A 26,443-nucleotide genomic window follows, 5' to 3' on the forward strand; every position below is an offset into this window, starting at 1 on the left:
TCTTTAAAAAAAAAAAGATAGAGAAGCTATTAGCTGGAGAAGGAGGAAGTTGGACTTGGAGGGGGGAGAGGAAGGTGGAAATGATGTAAATACATATGTTCATATATATGAAGCTTAAAAACTAAGTACTAAAAAATTTTTAACTCAGTGTCTTGAAGCAGTGTAACTTCAACACACAAAGTCTTCTACAATTTAATTAGCTTTCTTTTGGAATTTCCAATATTATTATTTATACCAATATTGTTTTCATTTAAGTGACAATATTTATTAAATATTAAATATTAAATGTTGTTTAAGGAGGGACTACTAAAAGCCAAAATCTAAAAGATCCCATATTTTATATTGGATATAGCCCAACATAGACCATAGTTTGGCAAAAATGGTATTCTGCTTTTTTGGGGTGGGGGGAGCTTTTCAGTTCTTAACACTAAGACAACCCTTCTACATTATACAATTTCAGTATACAAAATAGTAGTAGAAGTCATAAACTGAAAAGTGTATCTTGAGTGACAAGCTCAAGTTTCAGTAGCATTCTTTTAAAAGACCTGTGAACTGGCTAGTTTTCCTTCCTTCTTTCCTTTCCTTCTGTGTACTGGAATTGAGTCCATGGTCTCCTGAAAACGCATCTACCACTGAGCTATACCATCAACTTGTTTTCCTTTTTTGCTGCTGTTTTTATTTTCCTCCAAGAGTGTGGCAGCAAAAAGACAAAGATTGTAAGTATGGTAGATGCTTCTGCTCACCTGCTTTTCATAAGAATATGCCAGATTGTTTAGCTTGCTTCTTACCTATTGGGAGATATGACAACACAGCAAAAGAAAAAGTAAATATATTTAGACATTATATGATGTTTTCTTTATGTATGTTACGTAGCTGGTTTTCACCCTGTAAGCCACCTGGAATGGCTCCTAGGGATCACACTTGACAAGTTTTCTGGCTTACTGACAGTATCTGTAAAGAATGGGCATAATTTGTCACCTGTGGATGACCTGTATTCTATATCATCTCAGCTATTACTAATTCTGGGGATGATTCCCTTTCCATAACAGATAGATTGTATAGAGAGAGTTTGCTGTGATTAAGGAAAGGTCAGCTCTGTACTATTACCCAAGCATTTTATTTTCACTGTGCTTTTGGACCTTAAGAGGTTCAGATACTTTTTGTTGTTGTTTTAATTTTTTATTAGTTCTTTTAGAATTTCATACAGTGTATATGATCATATTCCTGCCTCCAACTCCTCCTAGATCTAGTCCCCTTCCCAACCCATCAATTTTTGTGTCATCCCCCCACCCTCAGCGGACTCATTCAATTCATTCTGTGCTGCCCGTATACTCCTGAGTGTAGCCTTGCACCGAAGCAGGGTTGACCTTCTAAGCCATACACTGAGAGAACACTGAATGCCCTCTCCTAGAGAGTGAACTGCCAACATCTCCAGCACGGAGAAGGGAGATGTGGGCACAGAGTCCCATCTCTAGTTAAAGAGCTACTGGCAAATGAGAGCTGCCGGGGACTGTTTTACAGAGTAGTTTTAAATTGGTCAGTTTCCAAGATCAGATTTTAAAATGCCAAGATTACACATTTAAGTGATTACCCAGTGATGTTCTTTTGAAATTCATATTTTGTGTGTGTTTCAGTTGCACATGCACAGACAACTTTTAGGAGTCAGCTCTGTCCTTCCACCTCTCAGGTCATCAGGTTTGCATGACAAGAACTTTAACCCCTTGAGCTCCCAGTAATACCCTTAATGTTAACAAATTTATAAGCAATCTTCCATCTTTTCTTTTAATATTTTAAACATCAAATTAAAGCTAGAGGTGAAAAAATCTGAAGGAAAAAGTTAAAGCTATTTATTAGAACAAAAGAACTCTATTGGGATTTTATTTGTGGTTTTTTTTTTCCATCTTTGAGGTATTACAAATAGAATTTAAAAAAGAAAAAAGAAAGAGACGAGGGCTGATTGCTGCTAAAGTCTTCATGAAGATTTTAAAGTACACTGCTAGTGTTGAACTGTTTGTCCTCTTTACAGTCTTCGTTTGTGTCAGATTGTACTGTTGATGGAGAGGAAAAGAGAACTTTAAACGTAATGCTAGAGTGAGCGAGTTATGGTTCCAGCTGTAAAATTGAAGTTGGAATTGGGCAGCTGGGCACAGGGACATACACTTACTAGGGAGGGAGAGGCAGGCAGAAAGAACAGAAGGTCAGAGTGGAAGTTGAGGGCCATCCTTTGCTGCTTAGGGAGTTTGAAAACAGACTTGTAAGCTCTGTGAGACTACCCAGAAAGAAAACTGAGTCGTGTTACCTTTCTTCCTGTTTCCTCACATGTGAACTAGAAGTAATAGCTCCTGTATTTGAAAGATTAGATGAAGCAATATTATGTAAAAACACCTCTCTTACACTCTAATGTTCTACGTAAACTTCAAGGTGTGTTTTTTTTTTTTTTTTTTTTTTTAAAGAGTAAAAACAGTAGTATATCTCTGTTAAGTATAACTACATTCCTCTTTCAGGCCACTCGACCAGATATGATCAGGATTTTGTCAGCAGCCCTTCACGTAGTACTAAGGAGGGATATGTCCCTGAACCGAAGACTTTATGCATGGCTTCTTGGTAGGTATCTAATGAATATGCTTATAATTGACAAAAAAAAGGAGACTTGTCATGTGTAACTGTTCTGAAATTGTATGAAGAAACTGAATATTTATGTGTAAATGAACAATAAAAATAAAATACTGTGCCAGAAAGATGGCTCAGTGGTTAAGAACGTCTGCTGCTCTTCTCGAGGACCAGGATTTGGTTGCCAGCACCTGTATCAGGTGGCTCAGAACCACCAGTAATTCCAGCTTCAGGGGTTCCAGTGCCCTCTCCTGGCCTCCAAGGGCACATGCACTCATATAGTACACACACCTGCACTAAAAATCAATCAGTCTCAGGTGGGGGGACTATTAATGATGACATTTTTGATCAAATTTCAAAACCCTTTTAAGGGGCTATTTGAATCCATAAAATCATGTTCACTTTAGCAAGATGACTTTCCTGTTACACATTATACTTAATGTTAGTATATTAAAAAGATTAAGTGAATAGACAAAATAACAAAATTTCCAAAACTTTCAAGTCATCGAGGAATCATAAGTAGTAATTACCACTGTCTTACAGATGACATCATTGTGAGACAGTGTGTATACTTAAGCCATAGAGCATTTATTATGTACATGTAATCTTCTACCTTTGTATGAATGTTTTGTCTTTCCTCACAACCTCTTACAAGAGTGAAAGGACATTTGATGACTTTCCTTAGATATTGTAAATCCTCAGTTATTACTGTAAGATTTGGGGTAAAATAAGATAAGTTTGGAAGGATACTATTAGACTCATCTATTGAATTGGTTTCCCTTTATTAAACTATCTAAAATGGTCTCTCTTGCTGACACTGAATGGGCTACTAATTGGGTAAGTGTTTAGTGTTGTTTTTGAGATATTTTAGCATTTAGTGAACAACAGTTTTAAGGCTTCCATTTTAATTTTGTGATTTATTCCCATGGAGGTTTTGATAACAACGGTGCTATCATAGGACCCAGGAGCACAAGACACAGTAATCCTGAAGAACATGCCACTTACTATTTTACAACCTTTTCAAAGGAATTATTAGTCCAGGTAATGACTGTTTCCATTATTCTTTGCTTAATTCCTGTTGAAAAAGCCTGGCAAAGTCCTGTTTTAATTGAATTCATAATTAAAGAAGTCAGGACAAGACTCAAAAACTTCCAAAAAATAACTGTAATAGACATACAAGTGCAGCACAAAAGTGGTCATAGCTGGACTCTGTGAAGGTTGGAACATTTCAAAAGGTGCCCATGACCATGTTTCCTGTGAAACTTTGGTTGGATTGGGCTTTTCCAGGTTAGATATGGTAAGACGGCAACACACGTAGGAACATTAAAATTATCCATTTATTTCCTATTATATGTATTTAAGGTGCATCAAAATGCTCTAAGAAAATGTATCAAGAAAACAAATAATTGCTCAAGCATTTTTTTTCATTTACTTATTGATTTTGAGATAGGATCTTGCTGTGTAGCTTACGTGGTCTTGAACTTAGGACCTGCCTGCTTCTGCTTCTAAAGTGCTAGGGTTACAGGTGTGTATCATAAGCCCAGCTTGAAGCATTTTTAAATGCAGGAAATTATACACTGAATTTTAAATAGCTAAGAATTACATACTATACCCCTCGGTGATAAGGTGGTATAGTTGAAGTTCATGTCCTAAACCAGTATTTTCATCTAGATGGCCAACTCTCGATTTCTCAGTACACTTCTCTTGATTCTCCTTTGTTTTCTCCCCAATGAAAATTCATGATCTAGATTGATGCACTTGTAGCTCCACACTCAGAGAACTGAAGCAGGAGGATCATTTTTTGTCAACCCAGTCTTTGTAGCAAGGCCTTTTCTCAAAAATAAACAACAAATTAATACTTATGATTTAAATATGTTGCTTTCTCTTGGTAAGTGAGTCTGCCATCTTTGTTCCTGGCAAAGAAAGAAGACATCAGTCAAAATAGTTCAGGGATGTGAATCTACATTTCATGGATATAGTTAAAAATAGTAGAAATAGTTCTTAAAAAATACTAGTTCCTAAATTATTAGTATGCTTTTTTTTTTTTAAGGCCATGGTAGGAATCTTACAAGTGAATGGATTTGGAGAAGAAAGCACTCTCATGCAAGATCTAAAACCTTTTCGGATTTTAATCAGCTTATTGGACAAACCTGAGCTAGGTAATATATGCTGCTGTCCCAAAACATAAGCGGACGTGTGCTTTTGTATTGTTTCGTGATAATAGTAGAATGAAGACTCTGGGAAAATTGCGGTGTGCTTTTAGATACAGATTCTCAGATTCTCAAGTTTGTTAACTGAAGTTAACGATGTGTAGCTGGCGTTTATGTCAGCATCAGACCTGCGCCTTACACTGTAGACAGCAGAGTCAGTTTCTTAAACAATGTCATCTCATCTCCTTTTAATCATTCTCTAAAATGGAAATAACTAATGGCATAACTAATTTAGAATTTGAGGACTGGAACAGAAACGTGAGTTATATATTTCCTTCATAGTCTTCTTGTTGCTGTTGCTTTCTGTAGAAAGGAGCAGCAGGCTGCTTCCTGCCACCCAGCTCCCGGCCAACAGCTAGCTTTACCCAAAATAATTACACGGAAACTGTATTCTTTTAAATACTGCCTGGCCCATTAGTTTCAGCCTCTTATTAGCTAATTCTCACATCTTGCTTTAACCCATATTTAGTAATGTGTGTAGCACCACAAGGTGGTGGCTTACCGGGAAAGATTCAGCATGAATGACCTGGCGGCTGGCTCCATGGCATCTGTCTCAGAGAGGAGAGGCATGGTTTCTCACTAACTTCCCTTCTTCCCAGCATTCTGTTCTGTCTACTCCACCTATCTAAATCCTGCCCTATCAAAAAGCCAAGGCAGTTTCTTTATTAACCAATGAGAGTCCTCCATCAGCTTTCTGTGGTTTATTATTTATTAGATCTACTAGAAAATGAACTATAGTACTTAGCATAAACTAAGAAAAGGCAATTATCTCTTATAAAGTATGTAAATTTTCTAAATATATTCAGGTGTTTTGGCACATGCTATAGTTTCCCAGCTCTTAAAAGTGAATTTTTTGTGTCAGGAATTTCAACAGGGTCACTTTTGAGGTTTTCTGTGATGGTGATGAAGCTGAGGGGACTTTTTTAAAAAGATAGTGGTACCTGTGAAGCAGTCAAATTTATCTTTCTGACTTTGAGCATTATTTAGCAACAACTTTGATGTGGCAAAATCTACTGGATAATTGTTCTAAGAGCTGCATTGTGTACCTTCGAGATGTTTCTCTAAATCTTTAAGACTTGCCGCCTTTAATCCCTGCACTCGGGAGGAAGAGGCAGGTGGATCTCTGTGAGTTCGAGGCCAGCCTGGTCTGCAAGAGCTAGTTTCAGGCCAGTCTTCAAAGCTTCAGAGAAACCCTGTCTTGAAAAACCAAAAAAAAAAAAAAAAAAAAAGACTGTCCCATAAAGCTAGTTATACTCTCCTCTCCTCATTTGGGATTAGGAAACTAAGACTCAAAAATTAACGAGTCTGCCTGTCCAAGGTAACAGAGATTTAACCAATTTTCTAGATTATGGTCATTTCTAATAATGTGACTCTATACTTAAACATTTACCCCATTACTTATTATTGGATCATGTTTCAAAAGTTTAGCTTTGGGGGCTGGGAAATCTCTTCATAAAGTGCTTTTTTCAAAGCATACTTTAATTGGACTATTCAGGTCATCATGATTTGCTAACCCTAAATAACTGCTGCATATAATTTGTTGAATATTAATTTTAGGACCTGTAATTCTAGAAGATGTTCTAATTGAAGTGTTTAGAACATTGTATTCTCAATGTAAAGCAGAATTGGATCTTCAGATGGAACCACCCTTCAGCAAGGACCATGCTCAGTTAAGCAGGTAGATTGCTAAAAAATTAAGCATGACATAAAAATGACCTCAATTATTAATGCTTATGAAATGGACTCTAGTAAAATAAATTAATATAATATGATTATTAGTAATGGTTATGATCTTACTATAAAGTTTATATTACAATGAATAAAATTATCACATTCATAGTATGAAATACCATAATTGCACTCACTATTCAGGCAGGTACTTTATTTTTTTTTATTAATTTTCTTATTATTATTAAAAATTTCCGCCTCCTCCCCACCTCTCATTTCCCTCTCCCTCCCTTAACTCTCCTCCTCCTCCCTTTCCAGTCCAAGGAGCAGTCAGGGTTCCCTGCCCTGTGGGAAGTCCAAGGTCCAACCCACTCCATCCAGGTCCAGGAAGGTGCGCATCTAAACAGACTAGGCTCCCCCAAAGCCAGTACATGCGGTAGGATCAAAACCCAGTGCCATTGTTCTTGGCTTCTCAGTCAGCCCTCATTGTCCGCCACGTTCAGAGAATCCGGTTTGATTGCATGCTTTTTCAGTCCCGGTCGAGCTGGCCTTGGTGAGCTCCCATTAGACTAGCCCCACAGTCTCAGTGGGTTGGTGCACTCCTCGCGGTCCTGACTTCCTTGCTCATGTTCTCTCTCCTTCAGCTCCTCATTTGAGCCTTGGGAGCTCAGTCCAGGCAGGTACTTTAAACAAGAGAGTAATCACCATTTGATAGTTGAATGTTTCTTAATCATATCAGTTTGGAAAATTGAGTATTTGGACTGATGAGATGACTTAGTAAGTAAAAAAGACACTTGGCTCCAAGAGTGAGAATAGATTATGTCACCATTGCAGTCTTCCTGATACTAGACAATATTCTAGCAGTGTGTAATAATGTGTACTACCCCAGTAATACTGCACTCTGTTTTGAAAGAAATATTAATATTTTTAATTTTTTGGTTTCTTTTATTTTTTAGTAAATTAAGGGAAAACAAGAAAACAGCTGAGCTGATTAAAACTGCGAATCTTCTTTTTAATTCCTTTGAACCTTATTATATGTGGGATTACATTGCACGCTGGTTTGAAGAATGTTGTCGGTAAGTTAACAGCTTCATTTGTTGTAGTCCAATAACATTCAAAGCTAACATTTAGCTTTTAAAATGTTCTTTTATACTTTTTCCTACCGAAAACTGTTAATTATTTACCCATGATCTAAATTTATTTTGTCAATCCAGGATGTAAAAATCATTGCTAATATAGTCCTAGATCTGGAAAGAAGCTTAGAAATGATGATCCACTCCCCAGCATAGAGTTCCTGTGTCTGGCTTGCAGCAGCCCCCTGTGGAAAAGATAGCAGTCTGCATCAGCACATTCTCACAGAACTATTTCCATTTATCAATAGGCCCACTGTGTGTTTTTAGAGACTTAGAACATCCCATTTGGTAACTGATAAGCAATAATAAACACGCCGCCCCTTAGGGTAGAAAGCCTGAAACAGTCTGAAATCCCTAGAGTGCTAGTGAAGCAGAGTGAAATCTCTATCTGGACTCCAAACCCAGCTCTTTCACGCCCTAGTTAACTTCTAAAGCATGAGAAACATGTAATCAAAAGTAGGCATGTCCAATCTTGAGTCTAGAAGAATTTAGAAATATATTTGTCTATGAATCTTTTTAAGAATTTGGGGATTTACTTGCTTGTCCAGTTGGCAGATATTGAGAACACAACTGAAAAGCATGTGCTAGGCATATTAGCCAGTCACTGACCTCAAGGACTTTATAGTGGGACAAGTAAGATATGCACATGTCTGCCCCAGGAATAGATTAAAAGTTGAAAATGCCTCGTAGGTAAGGTGTCAGGATGTAAAGGAATTATGAGTATCTTACCCACCTTGTGTTTTCTACACGTATACCCACCCTTCTGTACTGATCTATATTCACAACACACATCCATGTTTCTTGAGCCAACCTGAATTATTTCTTAAACATTCACCACCTTTTGTGCTGCTGAGCCTTCACTGTGCTATTCTTTACATATCCTACCTCCTTTGTTCTTCTGGAATGATCCTATAGAGGGGTCGCTTATCTTACTTTGACTCTCTCAAACCCCACATCAGAATCTGCTATCCTCATACTTTCATTGATTTTATTTATTTCTGTACCTGTTTGTTTCTTGCTAATCAAGTATGATACAATTTTATCTTGAGAGTGTAGGGCAGTGTTTGGTCAAGTAGGATTAATATGGATTAATATCGATGTTTCTTGGGTTTCATCTTGTATCAAAAGAGACTTGCTGTAAAACATATGTTTGTTCTCAGATCTTGAAGGAGAGTTACATTCCAGATATGAAGAATATATGTTGGCATAACAGCAACACAGAAAAAAACACTTGTAAACCAAGTGTCTCAGTTTAGAACTCAAATAAACAAACATTTATTTCTACTTGGAGACATATCCATGGTGACAGCAGTGCAAATCTCAACAAGTGTGTTATATACAGAACATATAGAATCCAGAGTAGGCATTTCAGGGACCTCACTTTGAGATGTTTTCTTGAAAGCAATGTGGTGGTGTTCTGGGGCAACAGGAATAAACATTTCTATGTGTCCCAATCCTGACTTGAGTCTTATTTGTTAAGACAGGGTTATAGTCACATGTCTTCTATCATGTGATAGTGTGTTTGATAAAGTCAATTGTTTTCCTTTTAGGAGAACACTGCATGCCAGACTTCAGGTTGGGCCTGGAGACAGTAGTGACTCATCTGAGTTACAGCTGACCAATTTCTGCTTACTGGTGGACTTTTTGTTGGATATTGTCTCTTTGGTAAGACTATCTTGGTAAAAAGAAAAACACGGAATCTAAAGAGCATAGTTTATATATTTTATGTTTAATATAAATGTCATCTTCAGAAAAATTCCATCTTTAAAACTAAATGTTTTTCCTTTGGCATAGCTTTTCTCCATAACATCTTCTAAACATTTTTTTTTGCCTTGGCATTTGTGTATAGAATACATGGAATCTACTTCCCAATTGCATGTTGTAAAATCTTATGTTTATTGGGTGGAATTCTGATGCTACGTTTAAATTTGTTAACAATGCTTTCAATTATATGAAGATCGTTGGAAATGTTTTCCCTTGTGTTTTCTCTCCTCAACTCTTTGCTTTCTCATTTTGAAGCCTACTAGAAGTATGAGGGTGCTGTGTCAGGTATGGCATTCAGCCTGTTTTTATTTTAACTGATTTTATTCACTTCCATTAGAATGTTATTAATATAGCTCATAAAACTGGGGTATCTAATTATATAATGCTTGAAGCACTTGGATTAAGAAATTGGGGGGTGGGAGGGTTTGTGACCACGCCCTTGTCCTATGGATGATATCTGTACCTGTGGAGGCCAGAAGTTGAAAGTGGTTGTTGTCCTGAATCACTCTCCACCTTACTTTTTGAGACTGGGTCCTTGGAGCTTGCCAGTTAGACTAGACTGGTTGACTGCAGGCCCTCAGGAACCTGCCTGTCTCTCTGTCCTTAGCACTGGGATTGCAGATATGCACCACCTCACCTGGCTTCAGTGGGTGCTAGGGATCCGAACTCAGATCCTCATGCTTGCACAGCAAGCACTTCACCCCGGAGCCTACTCCAGACGTTTAGTGCACATTTTCTGAGTCATCAGTATGAAAATGCTTATGAGCTCTTAGGAGCATGATACCATAAAACATAAGCAAATATAGAGCCTTGCTTGTATGAATTAAAATAAAATAGCTTTTGTATATTACATTAAATCTTTCTAATTTTCTTTTATTTTCAGGAAACTTATATTGAAATCCAGACAGAACACTTGCCCCAGTTACTGCTCAGGATGATTTCTGCCTTGACAAGCCATCTCCAGACATTACGCTTGTCTGAGCTCACAGATTCTTTGAAGCTCTGCTCAAAGATCCTTAGCAAAGTCCAGCCCCCACTGTTATCTGCTGGCACTGGGGGTGTGGTACAGTTTCCAAGTGGGCAGAGCAGCACAGTCAAAGAATGGGAAGACAAAAAGGTAATTTTAGCTGGGGTTCTTAGTATCAGATCAGTTATGTTTTTTAGTGCAGAACATTTTTTAAGTTAAGTTGTTTAAATATCAGTGAATCTTTCCAAGATCAAACTGCTTTGGCAATAGAATCTTGTTAATGGTCGTTATAGTTGATATTCTGTGTCAGTACTTTAGAGTAGAAGTAAAATAATATGACATCTAATTTTAGGAATTTTTTGTCACATTAAAAAGAAGCTGATGGCATTGTTTTACTTAGCCAACTATAACAAATATATTATCATTTCAATATGTAATGTATATAAAATTGATATCATGAAAACAAATTTTATCCTTTACTTTTTTGTGCTGTCTTCAAAGTACACTGAACTGTTTATTTTTAGAGTATGTTTATGCAATTACCAAACTTTTAGCAGGAATTCTTGGTTTTGTAAAATTTATATAAGACAATTTAGTCATATTCAAGTTTTTATAAGCATGCTTTTTTGATAATAGCTATGTTATCTTTTTTATTTTAGTTTTAAAAATTGAATGCCTTAGTCATATGAGCTACAGTGTGAAATATCTAGTAAACATAAAAGCATTACCTATTGTCTGGGTAACAGGCCTTTGTATAAATTTTATTGATTCTTTCACTGCACCAAATTTTTGGCATGATTTTCCTGTAATCTATAATCTTTTTTAAAAATTTTAAAGTATCCATATGTTCAATATTTTGAAATTGAGTAAAACTAAACTCTCTTTGTACATATTCACACATATATCTATAATATCTAAGCATGTAATACATAATTTTAATGTTTCATACCAATAACATACTTTAATACCAATGAAATTTTAATAGAAAAATCAGTGATTTAATTCCTTTCAGGCTTACACTGAAATATCTAGTAGGGCCAGTAAGATGACTGACACAGTGAGTAAAAGCATTTGCTGTCAAGTCTGATGACGTGAGTTCATCCCCAGAGCACACATGGTAAAAGGGAAGAACTGACTCTAAGGGTTGTGCTCTGACTTCCACATACACACCCACACAAACACATTTGCATAATAAATAAATGAAACAATTCAATCTAGTAAAGTATGAGTGGAGATTTTCAATTGAATTATATGCTAATTACATTAAATGTAATCACATTGGCACTATGTTAATATAAGTATTTGAAAATTTCTAGAGAATCAGGTTTGTTGTCTGTAATTGTGTGATTATATAATTGTCCCTTTTCCTTGAATAACCTATTTTTCTCCTCTGCAAAATAAAATTTGAGGATGGTATGTACAACCTTTCCCAGCAGTAGTTAATCCTGAAACCTTTTTTTCTTATTCTGTACTAATGTATCCTTCATAATGAAATGAAATTTGATCATTTTAAATATATTTGGGGTTATTCTACATAAACTAAAACTAGCCTGCTTTCCAAGTTGGTCCTTTCCAACCTGCTCTTCATGTATGTATAATATATTCTGTCTCTACCATGGTAGGAAAGCCCTTTCGTGGGACTGTCCTTACATGGTGCTCTAAGATTTTTCTTAGAAATAAAACTAAAAAGCGTTTAACTGATAATAAGCTGAATGAAACTTATGGGACACACCCTTACCATTTTTTCAGTAACATGTTCCGTATGTGAAAAATTCATGCTTATCTGAAAGCCTGTATTGATGATCATAGGTATGGTAAATGAGACTCTGTTCAGTTAAATCCAGGACAGTTAAATAATACAGTCTAAATTATGATATAACATTGATTATAACTCCCATATCCATTCATATTTCTGTTCATCCTTCCTTCTTCTTTCATGCGCCTTAGCCATATATGTTTTTCCAATCTTTTTTCCTGAAGCACGGTTGTATAATCTTAGATATATGAAAGTTGATAATATTTTCAGGCTGAGACCATGTTTTTTGAAATGTATGTGAAGGGCTGCTGCCTTTAATAATAGTGAGCCTAGTTTGACCACTTGGCACTTATTTTTTATAATAGTTTTGTATTGGGCATCTACTCAAATGGCCTAAATACCCTTTCTATTTTTAGAAAGAAATTTATCATAAAAAACTATATAGCCACATAATATAATCTAAACCAATAAATATTATTCACGTATGCAAGTTTAATTGGATTTATAGATTCAGTTCTATTACCTTACTATCATCCTTTGTATTAATATAAAAATAAATAGGAATAAGCTAATGATAATTTTATTATCTGAATGAGTCATCTTTTGTAAAAACTAATCATTTTAGATGGTAAATAACCTTTCAAAGGAGAATAATAAGCAAATGAGTTCAATCTGCTAGCCACTATAGACTGACACCATAATATGAAGAGTTGTACAGTACATAGTAATACTGTGGTCACATTAAAAATAATAATAAATAACCGAGTTGAAAATCTCCCTCTCCAAAGATCTGTGTTAACAACTTAGCTTTTCTACTGCAGCGTTGGGCAAGTTTATTTTAAACTCCCTGAAATTCAGTTTTCTTTCTGTTGTTGTTTGGTTGGTTTTGAGACAAGGTTTATAGCCTTGGCTGTCCTGGAACTCACTTTGTAGACCAGATTAGCCTCGAACTCGGAGATCTTCTTGTCTATGCCTCCTGAGTGCTGGGATTAAAGGTGTGTGCCTCCATGCCCAGCTTGAACGTAAGTTTTCTGTCTTTGAAACAGAAAAATTACTTTGTTCATTCAGTATCTTTTATGAACTAACTGTACAATCTATATAAAACAAGCAATTACACATTTAATTATAGTTAATATAGATAATGATTAGTGTAGGGCCAAATTGGAGGTAGGATGGAGGGCAGATAAGAGGGTGACTTGGCATACGTAGGAGTCGGGGACTGCTTCTTGAAGTGGAGCCCTAGAGAAATTGTTGGGGTGAAGAAGTATGAAAAGAGAAAGAACATGACAGGAAAAAACAGTGGCAAAGACCCTAAGGCAGAAAGGAACTCTGTGCACTTGATGATGCAGTTATAAGAGAGGCAGGAGCCAGGTTAACAGAGCCTTGTTCGCAATACTAAGGCTTTTATTCTTTGTCTTAGGAGCAATGGGAAGACAAAGAAGGGGAAAAAGGCAAGTGCCAAAATAAGATACATGTTTTAGAAACTTACTATGGCTGCAGTGTGGAGTATGGATCTGAGAAACAAAAATGGATTTGGGGAGACCTGCAGTAGTGCAGGTGAGAGGTGGTGTTAAGTTGGGCTATCAAGATATGGGAAAAAGAAGAAATACATATAGGAGCAAAATTTAAAAAACACTAGTGATAAAATAACTAAGGATAATGAGTGATCACTAACATTGTGTGCTTGCTGGGCATTAGGCACTCTGCCAGTTTCCTCTATATTAAATCCTTAAACTAACTGTAAAATGTAGAAAGTTGTTATAGTAGTCCTTTTATGAGTGTTCACATTTCCATAATTTCAGTTGCCAGTGAGTAGTCAATGGCCAACCTAATGTTTTATGTGGAAAACACTAGTTATAATTTACAAGTTCTAAATTCTTTGCTGCTGTTGTTTGTACATTGATGGAATCATGCGCTGTCCTCTTCAACATGCAAAGCATTCCTTTTTGTGGGATAGGCAATCTGGTATCTATCGCCCCCTTTCTTATCAGGTGGATTCTGTCTGTGTGTAGCAGTGTTAATACTGCAACCAAGAGCCTGCGCCATTCATCTCACTTCTCCTCATACTGTCACATCATCTTAAGAAAGAGGATTATGATATAATAAGATATTTTGGGAGAGATCCACAATCATGTTAGTCTTATTTTATTAGAATTGTTCTATATGATTAATGTTGTTAAACATTTCTTCCTGTGCTGCCTTATCATGGGTCTGTGTATATCACTGGTTCTCAGCCTTCCTAATGCTGTGATCCTTTAAAATAGTTCCTTATATAGTAGTAATTCCCAACCATAAAATTATTTTGTTGCTACTTCATAACATTCATTTTTCTACTGTTATGGATCATAATAGACATATCTGATATGCAGGATATCTGATATGCAAACCCTGTGGTGGTCACAACCCACAGGTTGAGAACCCCACTAGTTTGTATGAACAGGAAAAAAGTCAGTTATGAAGTTTTCAGTACCAACCACAGTTTCAGGCATCTACTACGGCTCTTAGAATACATACATACACACACACACACACACACACACACACACACACACACACGTGTGTGTGTGTGTATCCCTTGCAGATAAGAGGACACTGATGTGCACAAATTCGGAACCCGAAGTTTGAAGACTAAAAGTTCATGGCACATACCTAGCTGACTTAGAACTCACACCCTTAGCCACCTTACTGATGTGGGTATAAGACAAGTTGAAAAAAGGAAGGTGTGGAGAAAATACTATGACTTGTAGGCTTTCATCTTCCTTGCTTTAATGGATGATGGTGTCATTCACTAAAGCAGGAAACACTGGGTCAAGCCCAGCTTTAAGTAGAAGTACTTAATTCATGCATTAAAAAGATAATATTCTAATGATCTTACTCAGATTATCCTCTGTTGCAGACATGGAACACATTCAAGGGAATGCACAACTTTATTTAAACAAAACCAGACAATACTTGATTCTGCCCCTAGTCCAGAAATGGTCATTTGTCTGTATTACCGTTGTCTCTTTCTAGATTCTAAACTGTTCAGGTTGGCCCTGCTGCCTAATCCATGATCTGAACATATGAGCTGAGCACTCTTCACTGAAGGAATCTAGGTGTAACAGCATGCAATGACACTTGACATACTTCAACAGAGATTTTCATTCATGTGGTCCCAAACACATCCTCTATTAGATTTTATTTATAATACTTAAAATGCAAGACTTTTAATCTTTTTTTAAATTAATATTTTTTATTAAAAATTTCCATCTCCTCCCCTCTTCCCACTTCCCTCCCTTACCCTCCACCCACATCTCCACTCCCTCCCTCTCCAGGCCAAAGAGCAGTCAGGGTTCCCTACACTATGGGAAGTCCAAGGTCCTCCCAACTCCCCCCAGGTCTAGGAAGGTGAGCAACCAAACTGACAAGGCTCCCACAGAGCCCATCCATGCAGTAGAATCAAAGCCCAGCGCTATTGTCCTTGGCTTCTCAGTCAGCCTCCACCGTCAGCCACATTCAAAGAGTTGGGTTTGATCACATGCTCCATCAGTCCCATTCCAGCTGGCCTTGGTGATCTCCCATTAGATCTGTCCCACCGTCTCAGTGGGTGAATGCACCCCTCGCGGTCCTGACTTCCTTGCTCATGTTCTCCCTCCTTCTGCTCCTCATTAGGACCTTGGGAGCTCAGTCCAGTGCTCTGATGTGGGTCTCTGTCTCTATCTCCATCCTTACCAGATGAAGGTTCTATGGTAATATGCAAGATAATCATCAGTGTGGCTATAGGACAAGGCCAGTTCAGGCACTCTTTCCTCTGCTGTCCAAGGAACAAGCTGGGGACATCTCCTTGGACACCTGGGAACCCCTCTAGAGTCAAGTCTCTTGCCAACCCTAAAATGGCTCCCATAATTAAAATATATACTTCGCTGCTCCCACATCCACCCCTCCTCGAGGATGGGAAGACTTTTAATCTTGTATTTCTCATTCTTTACATTGTTTAGACATTACAAAAGATTGTTTTATGAAGAAGATAAAATAGTCGTTTGAAACAAGGGTACAGATCCTAAAGATTTATACATATATGTATGTTTACCTTAGGACCCTAACAAGTGTGGTGGCACATGTCTCTACTCCTGACAGGAGAGTTTGAAGTAGAATTGAGCCTGGGTACATGACAAGACCTTGTCTGAAAAATCAAGTCATTAAAAAAAAAAAAGCCAGCCTTATTTTATGACACAATGAATGATAAGTACTTGGTGAATGAGTTTATCTTCTTGTATTTTTTGGAACCCTATTACTGTTTGCTATTGATTATCAGAAACTTTAGTCAATGTAGGAAATGCTTTGATTCTAGTGTAAACTTAAGCTGTATATAAGTAGTCTATAGCTTTCTCTGAAAAGATCACCCTTTCTAGTCCTTAGTATCTATGTTCCTACTCAACCTTTCACTTTGTTTAAAATCATCAGGTATCATCAGTTTCTGTGGAAAATCCTACTGAAGTATTTGAAGATGGAGAAAACCCACCAAGTAGTCGATCATCAGAAAGTGGCTTCACTGAGTTTATACAGTATCAAGCAGACCGAACTGATGATCTTGATAGAGAGCTGAACGGACAGGGTACAGCTACCATCCCAATTGGCAGCACGTCTTCAGAGACAGAAACAGCATCCACAGTGGGATCTGAAGAAACTGTTATCCAGCCACCTTCCACCTTCACTCAGGGTACAGCAGCTCGAAGTGGGAAGGCAGCACAAAAGACTGCGATGCAGTGCTGCTTGGAGTATGTCCAGCAGTTTCTTTCCAGACTCATTAACCTCTACATCGTTCACAGTGACTCCCTTTCTCAGCCTTTGGCTGCTGACCATCAGGGAGATGTCCATCGATTTCAAAGAGACACTTCAAAATGGGACAGGGATTCCCAAGGGGATGCAAAAGAAAGAAGTATACATACACCAAAAACTTCAAAAGAATACCTTTCTGCCTTCCTTGCTGCCTGTCAGCTCTTCTTAGAGTGCTCAAGTTTCCCAGTCTATATTGCAGAGGGAAACCATACCTCAGAGTTACATTCTGAGAAACTTGACACTGGTAAGATTGTTTCTGCTATTTATATTTTAGTATTTTATGCAGTGTCTGTGTGTGTGCATGTGTGAATGTGTTAGAGAACAACCCCATGGGAGTTGGTTTTCCTTTCACCATGTAGTTTCCAGGGATTGCACTCAGGTTATCCGGCATGGTGGCAAGTGCCTTTTCTCACTGTGCCATCTCTTCAGACTGAATGAAATCCACTCATTATGGGGAAGTTACTGTTAGGAGATTGTGATTTCCATGGCTTTCACATTTTGCTTAAAAGCTAGAAACTGGAAGTAAAAGTCTGGGAGAAACAATGTAACAATTTCACTTCTCTCCTATGACATCACATGTGTTCCTGTAGGACAGTAGGCATTAGATAATATTTGTTGATAAGGTGCTTCTAAAGATAGGAAGTTAGATTATATTACTTGGCATATGAAAGTATATATTTTTAAAAAGTTTGTGAAATTCTTATTGTTGCCTTATTTTTCAAAGTTATAAAGACTATTTGAGAAGCCGTGATTTTAAAAGATCAAGGCCTGAAGTAGCGTTGTCATTTGGAAATTAACTTAAATCTACATGAACTGATTCATGCTGTCTTTTGTTTCAGACTGTGAACATGCACATCCTCCACAGTGGCTCCAGACTCTGATGAGCGCTTGCAGCCAAGCAAGTGATTTCAGTGTTCAGAGTGTTGCTGTGTCTCTGGTCATGGACCTAGTGGGACTGACTCAGTCTGTTGCCATGGTCACTGGGGAAAGTATCAACAGCATGGAACCTGCTCAACCCTTAAGTCCAAACCAAGGAAGAGTAGCTGTAGTTATTAGACCTCCCCTAACACAGGGCAATCTGAGGTATATAGCTGAGAAGACTGAATTTTTCAAGGTAAATTCCAAGAAATCCAGGTTGTACATGGCTAAGAATGTTTGCATATATGATGCTTGACTTGGGGCACTGAAGTAAGAAAGGAAAGAGTTTCAACTAAACAAGAAGAAAGCCCATTTATATGGTAGATATTTCTGTAATAAGTGGATATTATGCTTCTTTTAATAGAGTAAACCCTTTTCTAAAACTCCATGGCAGGTTGTTCTGATTTTGTGTTTGATTACCTTTGGTGCACGGTGCCCCTCAGGACCAATAGTGCACAGTCTGATTTTACCATAATGGTACAGATGCCTTCCAAGAGAACATCAAGTATCTTTAAGCTCACTGCCTCCTACAGGTGGATTCTTTATACATTCCGGGGTTTTTAGAGTCAATTTCAAGTCATTACCCCCTACCCGATACTTCCTCCTGCTAGAGTAGATTCTATAATATTATGGTAAGCCCTAAAGACTCTTGTCTTCTTATCAGTGGCATAGATCAAAGACTCTGATAGCACACGGAGCTCTAAATCTGACTTCAGAAAACTCCATGGACTTGGGATGTAGCTGAGTGATAGCGTGCTTGCCTAACATACATGAGGCCATTTTGCAATCCTCAGCACTAGAGAAGAGGGAGAAAACCCTCACAGGTTCTTAGATATTTGAGTATTTTATTCTGCAATATGTGAGAATGTATCAGACTATATTCTGGTGTTACTTCATTAAACACCAGTAAAGTAATCGAGAGTTTTTATCTAGGCCATGGAGAAACTGCCTGTTACATTGCTGATTTTAGAAGAATTTGAAAGGAGTATCAGCCAGAGAGTTGGCTCAATGGCTAAGAGCACTTACGGTTCTTGCAGCGAACCCAGGTTCAGTTCCCAGCACTGAGTGGAATTCACAACTCTCTGTAACTCCAGTGCCAAGAGACGCAGCACCACTTCTCACCTTTATGGGCACCAGGCAGATATGTGGTGCACTCACATACATGCAAGCAAAACACCCTCGTGAAATAAGTCTAAACAGAAAAGTTTTTTTAATGTATTATAAAAAGATTCTAATGTTCAGTTAGCCAGAAAGAGAGCAGCTGAGTTTTGCTTTTATAAAGATTATATAATCAGTCACTTTCACATCCTTTTCTGTAGCATGTAGCCTTGACATTATGGGACCAGATGGGAGACGGGACACCTCAGCACCATCAGAAGAGTGTGGAATTATTTTATCAATTACATAATTTGGTTCCTTCTTCTAGCATCTGTGAGGACGTTATAAGTCAGCAGTTAACCCACAAAGATAAGGTAAGTCCTTATCCTGCACACATAGGAGGGCTCGCGTGCGTGTGCGTGTGTGCGCGCGCACACACACACACACACACACTTAAGCACATATTGCCAAAAGATAAATTAAGGGACCTCTCTAGGAAAATTATTATACCTCATATCAGAATAAATAATAATAAAGAACATAATGTTAAATGTAATAGTGTTTGTTCTTTTAAAAAATTCTTAAATTCTAATTTGTGTCAAATTCTAATTTGTGCCCTACCATAGTCTTTCAAAATTGTTCAGAAATCAAATTTTAGAACAAATCTTGTGTTTCATTTTCTGTTTTACATTATGTATAAATATATAACAAATAATAACCTATTATTTTTAACACAACATTTCCTTTTTAAGAATACTTCTTATAAGTTCTGAGTAAAAAGATACACATCCCTGAAAAAATTCAAACAATATTGACTTTTAAATATTTCTCTTGGTTAATGTATAAATACAAGCATCATAGGAAAATCATGTCTTAAGCTTATAGTTAAAGCAAGCACTCTTCTAACTTATCCCCTGTAGGTAGTTTTTTTAACAATTAAAGTCTTATTGGTTGGGAATTGCTTGAAGGGTTTTATAAATATTTGAGGACGAGTGTAAAAAGCTGACACCATATTTTCACTAAATTTAAAATACATGTTTTTTTAGAAATTCATTTGAGTATGATTATTTTCCTGAGAGAAAATAATTTTTTAAACTTAATTGTTTTATCTAAAAAGAAGGAAATGTTTTGTATGTGCATGATATAATGGCCTGCATGTCTTTAGCTGTCATTGTTTTCTGTTATACAATCAGCAGTCACATCGATAAAAGTCTCAAGTATTTTTTGAGTTAAGGTGATGTTCTAGTTTGGTTTCTGTTGCTGTAATAAAACATAATGATGAAGACCAGCTTAGAGGAAAAGGTTTATTTGTCTGATACTTCTAGATCATACTATCACTGCGGGAAGTCAGCACAGGAACAATGACAAAAAACTATGGAAGAACACTGCTTTATAGCTTGCTCTCTGGCTACTCACAGGCATATACTTAGCTAGCTAGCCTGCTTGTGAGTGCTTATGTCTTCCTCCTTTCTTCTCTCTTTCCTTCTTTTTTTGAGACAGTGTCTCTCTGTAACCCTGGCTGTCCTAGAACTCACAGAAATTCACCAGATTCTGCCTCTAGAGTGCTAGGATTACAGGTGTGTGCCACTATACCCACCTTTACCTCATTTTCTTATATATCCCACAACAACCTGCCTAGGGATGATTCTACAATGGGGCTAGGCCCTCCAAGGCCTCTTAGACATGTCCACAAGCCAGTCTGATCTAGGCAGTTCCTTATTTGAGGTTCCCTCTTCCCTGATAACTCAGGGTTGTATCAAGTTACAGTAAAAACTAACCAGCACAAGTGACCCTTTAGGTTATTTGTCTATATACAAATATTTTGTTTGATTCTACTTCCAAGTTATGTAACATACTAAAAATTCATTGCAGTGTGTACTTGAGTACTGTGGCCATTAAACTTGGTACTTGTAAAAAGTTATACACTGATTTTATTATTAAGTCATTTTATTAAATCACTTAATATCTTCAGTTAAGAAGAAAATAATTTAATCTCCCGTTTTTCTCAGAAAATAAGGATGGAAGCACATGCGAAGTTTGCAGTTCTTTGGCATCTAACAAGGGATCTCCATGTAAATAAGTCATCTTTTGCACGTTCCTTTGACAGGTTGGCTACATTTTATGTTCCCATCTTACTGTTGGTTGTCTTATTTGTTGTCTTTTCTGGAAGTCTCTGTCAGAATAGAACAGGAGATGAGAATTTATTCGTTTTTTAGAAAAATCAAAGTTACAGTAAATACTTGGTGTAACTAAGTGGGCCAGGCCTGCTTGTTTGGGTTTCTGTCCCGCCTGGTACCCCACAGCTGGCAAGCCCCAAAGAAATAACACAGAGATTTCTATAAGTTATAAAGGTGATTGGCCCATCAGCTCTAGCCTCTCATTGGCTAACTCTCACATCTTGATTAACCCATTTTTATGATCTATGTTAGCCTTGTGGCTCAGTACCTTTTTTCAGTGGTTGTAAATCACATCCTGCTTCGGGGATCTGGGCAGGAGTGGGAGGAATCACCTTCCTCCTTCCCAGAATTCTCCTGTTCTCATTACATCATTTCTACTTCCTGTCTGGTTTTCCCACCTTTACCTCCTGCCTGGCCAATCAGCGTTTATTTAAAACATGATTGACAGATTACAGACAATTCTCCCGCACCAACTTGGTAGTGTTACCTAGCCAGTAGATTTTCATTTCTGATGTGTAGAGAACCAAGTGTTCTTACTTTCAGACATTGGACCACTGATCATTAAATCCCTTTTATGTGCCAAGTGTCATTGTATGATGGTAGAAATACAGAGGGCAGCCAGCCTTCTTGAATCTATATTCACACTGTTGAAATACTAGTCAGCCATTCTCAATCCTCTGCCTTAACTGAAAGCACTACCAGCGTGCACCCCCTCCCATAGATTCAAAAATATTGGTCTCCAGAGATGCTTGTTCACATATAGACCTAAAAGTAAATGGAGTAATTCATGCTTCAGATATTAGATTTGCATTGATTCCAGGCTCATAAGGTATCAGAAAATAGTAATCTTACCTTCAGGTCTTATAAAAGTGGCCATAATCCTAACTGTGATTACAACCCAACTTTTGATTAACCAGTACTTTTCAGCCATCTTCAAAGGAGTTTCTGTTGAACCATCTGGTCAACCCATATAATGAAGAGGCCTTGAGCCAAGTGCCTTACAAACAAGTTTCTAGTTTGACAACCACCTGTTCTAATCTGACAGAGAAAGCAGTTGAAATCCACTGAATTTAATTTACTAATCCAAGATTCCACAGAGGATTTGGATATTGGGTTTTCTGGTTTCAGGCTAACTCAGACCTTTTATGGGATGGCATTACTTGAATTTTGTGCATTCTTTTGACTCCTGGAGAGAATTGAGAGCAGAGTCACCCTCACCATTGTGAAAACAGTATTGAATTGCAGAAACTTTAGTGCATAATATCAGTGAAATATGTTACTGAGCAAGACTAAGTAAAATGTGTCTTGTAAAAGTAATATACACTTGTAATATTTTTCAATGTGAGTATATGAAAAGAAGAAAATGTTTTCTTAACTAGAAAAATTGCTAAAAATATTAACTACAGAAAAAGTCATACTACAATTAAAAGTGTTTTATTCTTTGTTTTTATTGTTGGTGTTTAGGTCACTGTTCATCATGTTAGATAGCCTTAATAGTCTTGATGGTTCTACTAGCTCTGTGGGACAAGCCTGGCTGAACCAGGTGCTACAAAGGCATGACATAGCCAGAGTACTGGAACCGTTATTACTGCTTCTACTTCATCCAAAAACTCAGAGGGTTTCAGTGCAGCGTGTACAAGCAGAACGTTACTGGAGTAAGACTTCCTGTTATCCAGGAGAGGAAAATGACAAACTTTTCATGCAAAATTTTACCTGCAACAATGGTAAAGGTCATAAAGTTTACTTCTAATTATTATTAACTTAAGTTATTCAAAAAAGTGAGGTGTGACCATACAGTGATTGTCAAGAGAATTGTGTGTGGGATTTTTTTCATGTCTTATTTCCTCCCTTCCTTGTCTGTTAGAGTCCCATCTAGATGGGTCAAAATACACTTCATCAGTAACTGTCTTTGAGGTTTTAGATCTTGTTAATAAGTTGACTTTCTCAGAGGAGGAATCAGCCACAACTGTAGTCAGAGATGGTCAATTTTTTATGAAGTATTTTTGAATTTATATAGCAATTCAGATCCTGCAAAGGCTCAGATATTTCATGGGGAGACCTATAATGCACACTTTATATATAATAGGTCATGAGTCATTTTCCTTATCTTTTATAGACAAATCACTTTGTGGGGTCAGCTTATTTTGCCAGCCATTCAGTTGATGTTCAGAAAGCTGTGACTTTCAGATCCACAGCTGGTAAATGGTGATGTTGCAAACTATCATGCTTCTATTCCATTTCTAGTGTGTTTCTGATGAGTCAGGGGTCCTCTATATAGCTTTTATACTGCTTCCTATAGATGTTCTAAAAACTTGCACTACCCTGCTTATTGCCAAATTCTCATTTCTCCTCTTATTCCAGTCTCAGACTTCAACTGAGGTACCAGCATTTAACTTTACTATGCATACAGCACCAAAAGTTCCAAAACTTCTTCTGAAACATAACATAGTTCTGACCTACATGGTGTGAAATGGAAGAAAATATGTTTTTGTTGTCCCTTACTCATTTAAAACTCCTCTTGGTTTCCCATCTGATGCAGGCTAGATAGTTCATAAGTATTTGTTGAATTTGTACTAAAACGAAGGAAGTTATTGATACTTTAAACTATATTATTTAAATTTTAACCAGCATAAAGAGGAGTATCATATAAGGAGGAAAAAGTAAATTTAACCTGTAATTTTAAAGAATGTCTTATTTTAGAGGAAAAAAGATAAAATTTATGTTCTGTCTATTAACCATACTTTTGTCATTAAGCTATAAATTCTAATGGTCATCTACATGATCATCTTATTTCAAAGTTCTAAGATAATAGTAAACTAAAATTTTAATCAGAAGATACAAGTTAGTTATGAAAATAAATAATATAGTTTTTGAAGTTGTTCTGCTTTTTATATTTTAGTTATCTTAATCATTTTTGTGTTTTTTCTTTTCTATTTGTATCATATGCCAGTAAGCCAAGTGCACCTCATTGCATCGAAAGGAAATGGTGAAAAGCATCTTACTATGGATGAAATAGAGAATTTCAGCCTCACTGTTAATCCATTGAGTGATAGACTTTCCCTCCTAAGCACCAGCAGTGAGACGATTCCAATGGTTGTATCTGACTTTGACCTCCCAGATCAGCAAATGGAAATACTTCAGAGCTCTGACTCCGGGTGTTCTCAGTCTTCTGCCGGAGACAACTTCAGTTATGAAGTTGATCCTGAAAATGTAAATGCTCATGAGGATTCTCTCATGGCAAAGGCAAGCTCCCCAGATGATGACGTTCAGCAAGTCGTCTTTGACCTGATATGTAAAGTTGTAAGTGGCCTAGAAGCAGAATCCGCATCAGTTACATCTGAGTTAGAAATAGAATCCCTGCCACTAAAGAGCGGTGATTTAGATGCAGGTATAAAGACCACGAAAAGTGACGATCAGGCCCCTCAACACAGTCAGCATGCTTTGCTGAGTGAGGACAGCCCTCAGTTTCTGTCTGTGTCTGCAGAGGAAGGCTGTGAGTGCTTGGCCAACGGGATCTCCAGAAATAGCTCCTCTCCTTGCATTTCAGGAACAGCACAGACTCTCAACGATTCTTCTGTTTCCACAGAAACCAAATCTAGACAAAGGAGTCACAGTAGTATTCAGTTTAGCTTCAAAGAAAAGTTAGCAGAAAAGATCTCAGAGAAAGAAACAATTGTTAAGGAATCAGGTAAACAACCAGGCGCAAAACCCAAAGTAAAGCTTGCCAGAAAAAAGGATGAGGACAAGAAAAAAGCTGCAAATGAGAAACTGAAACAAACAAGTGTGTTCTTCAGTGACGGCCTGGACTTAGAGAACTGGTATAGCTGTGGTGAGGGCGAAATTTCTGAAATCGAGAGTGACATGGGCTCTCCAGGATCACGGAAATCTCCCAATTTCAACATCCATCCTCTCTACCAACATGTGCTCCTGTATCTGCAGTTGTATGATTCATCAAGGACTCTGTATGCCTTTTCTGCCATCAAATCCATCTTGAAAACTAACCCCATTGCTTTTGTAAATGCCATTTCAACCACAAGTGTAAATAATGCATATACTCCTCAACTGTCACTGCTTCAGAATCTATTGGCCAGACATCGAATCTCTGTTATGGGCAAAGACTTCTATAGTCACATTCCAGTGGACTCAAATCATAACTTCCGGAGTTCCATGTACATCGAAATTCTTATTTCTCTCTGCTTATATTACATGCGTAGCCATTACCCAACTCATGTCAAGGTCACTACCCAAGACTTGATAGGCAATCGAAACATGCAAATGATGAGCATAGAAATCTTGACTCTCCTCTTTACAGAGCTAGCAAAAGTAATAGAAAGCTCTGCAAAGGGTTTCCCTAGTTTTATCTCTGATATGCTATCTAAGTGCAAAGTTCAGAAAGTGATTCTTCATTGTTTGCTGTCCTCTATCTTCAGTGTACAAAAATGGCACAGTGAAAAAATCGCAGGTAAGAACATGGTTGCTGTGGAAGAAGGCTTCTCAGAAGACAGCCTTATCAATTTCTCAGAGGATGAATTTGACAATGGCAGCACACTCCAGTCACAGCTTCTTAGGGTGCTTCAGAGGCTGATTGTTTTAGAGCACCGGGTGATGACGATTCCTGAAGAGAATGAAGCAGGTTTTGATTTCGTTGTGTCTGATCTGGAACACATCAGTCCCCATCAGCCCATGACTTCTCTTCAGTATTTGCACGCTCAGCCCATCACTTGTCAAGGCATGTTCCTCTGTGCAGTGATCAGAGCTTTGCATCAGCACTGTGCGTGTAAGATGCATCCACAGTGGATTGGCTTAATCACATCTACTCTGCCTTACATGGGAAAAGTTCTACAGAGAGTTGTGGTTTCTGTGACACTACAGCTGTGCAGGAATTTGGACAATCTAATTCAGCAGTACAAATATGAAACAGGATTCTCTGATAGTAGGTAATGACTGATTTTAGCTTTGTTGTCATTTTGGCCATTAATTCAGCAGTAAAAACACAAAAACATGGTTATTTGATGGTAGGTAAAGATTGATTTTTAACTTTGTTGTTAGTGACATTTTTCATAGATATGTCTCTTTAAATGTCACAATTTGAGTGGAACATAGGATGTGGCTCTGGTAGAGTTGGTATTTAGCTGCATAAGGCCCTCAGTTTGATCCCTAGCACTGCCACAAAGAAACAAAAAGCGTACTAGGAGTAAATGAAATATTGGTTGTCAGTATGTTATAAATAGTAAGCCATTCTTAAAAATAAGAAAGTTCAGCTCTAGTATTTTATTGAGTATCAATAAGAGATATATAGAATAGAGATGAAAGAAAACAGTTCT

General features: G+C 37.4%; 1 protein-coding gene across 12 annotated transcripts in view; it reads left to right on the forward strand.

The window, feature by feature from the left end:
* Positions 1-26,443, forward strand: part of Dop1a (DOP1 leucine zipper like protein A) — a 110,274-nt gene that overhangs the window by 47,620 nt on the left and 36,211 nt on the right. For all 12 annotated transcript variants that reach the window (XR_005284753.1, XR_005284751.1, XR_005284757.1 and 9 more), the window contains 13 exons: positions 2,505-2,604; positions 3,542-3,651; positions 4,661-4,769; positions 6,378-6,498; positions 7,445-7,564; positions 9,172-9,286; positions 10,269-10,502; positions 16,552-17,170; positions 17,766-18,040; positions 19,164-19,316; positions 20,952-21,049; positions 22,584-22,843; positions 24,070-26,056. Coding sequence is in view for 4 of the 12 variants with exons in the window: in XM_038323954.2 (XP_038179882.1) it covers positions 2,505-2,604; positions 3,542-3,651; positions 4,661-4,769; positions 6,378-6,498; positions 7,445-7,564; positions 9,172-9,286; positions 10,269-10,502; positions 16,552-17,170; positions 17,766-18,040; positions 19,164-19,316; positions 20,952-21,049; positions 22,584-22,843; positions 24,070-26,056 (4,301 nt within the window). In the remaining 8 variants the exon portion in view is untranslated. The remainder of the gene's footprint in view (positions 1-2,504; positions 2,605-3,541; positions 3,652-4,660; positions 4,770-6,377; positions 6,499-7,444; positions 7,565-9,171; positions 9,287-10,268; positions 10,503-16,551; positions 17,171-17,765; positions 18,041-19,163; positions 19,317-20,951; positions 21,050-22,583; positions 22,844-24,069; positions 26,057-26,443) is intronic.

The sequence above is a fragment of the Arvicola amphibius genome, chromosome 3 (genome assembly GCF_903992535.2).
Source record: "Arvicola amphibius chromosome 3, mArvAmp1.2, whole genome shotgun sequence".
Classification (NCBI taxonomy): domain Eukaryota; kingdom Metazoa; phylum Chordata; class Mammalia; order Rodentia; family Cricetidae; genus Arvicola; species Arvicola amphibius.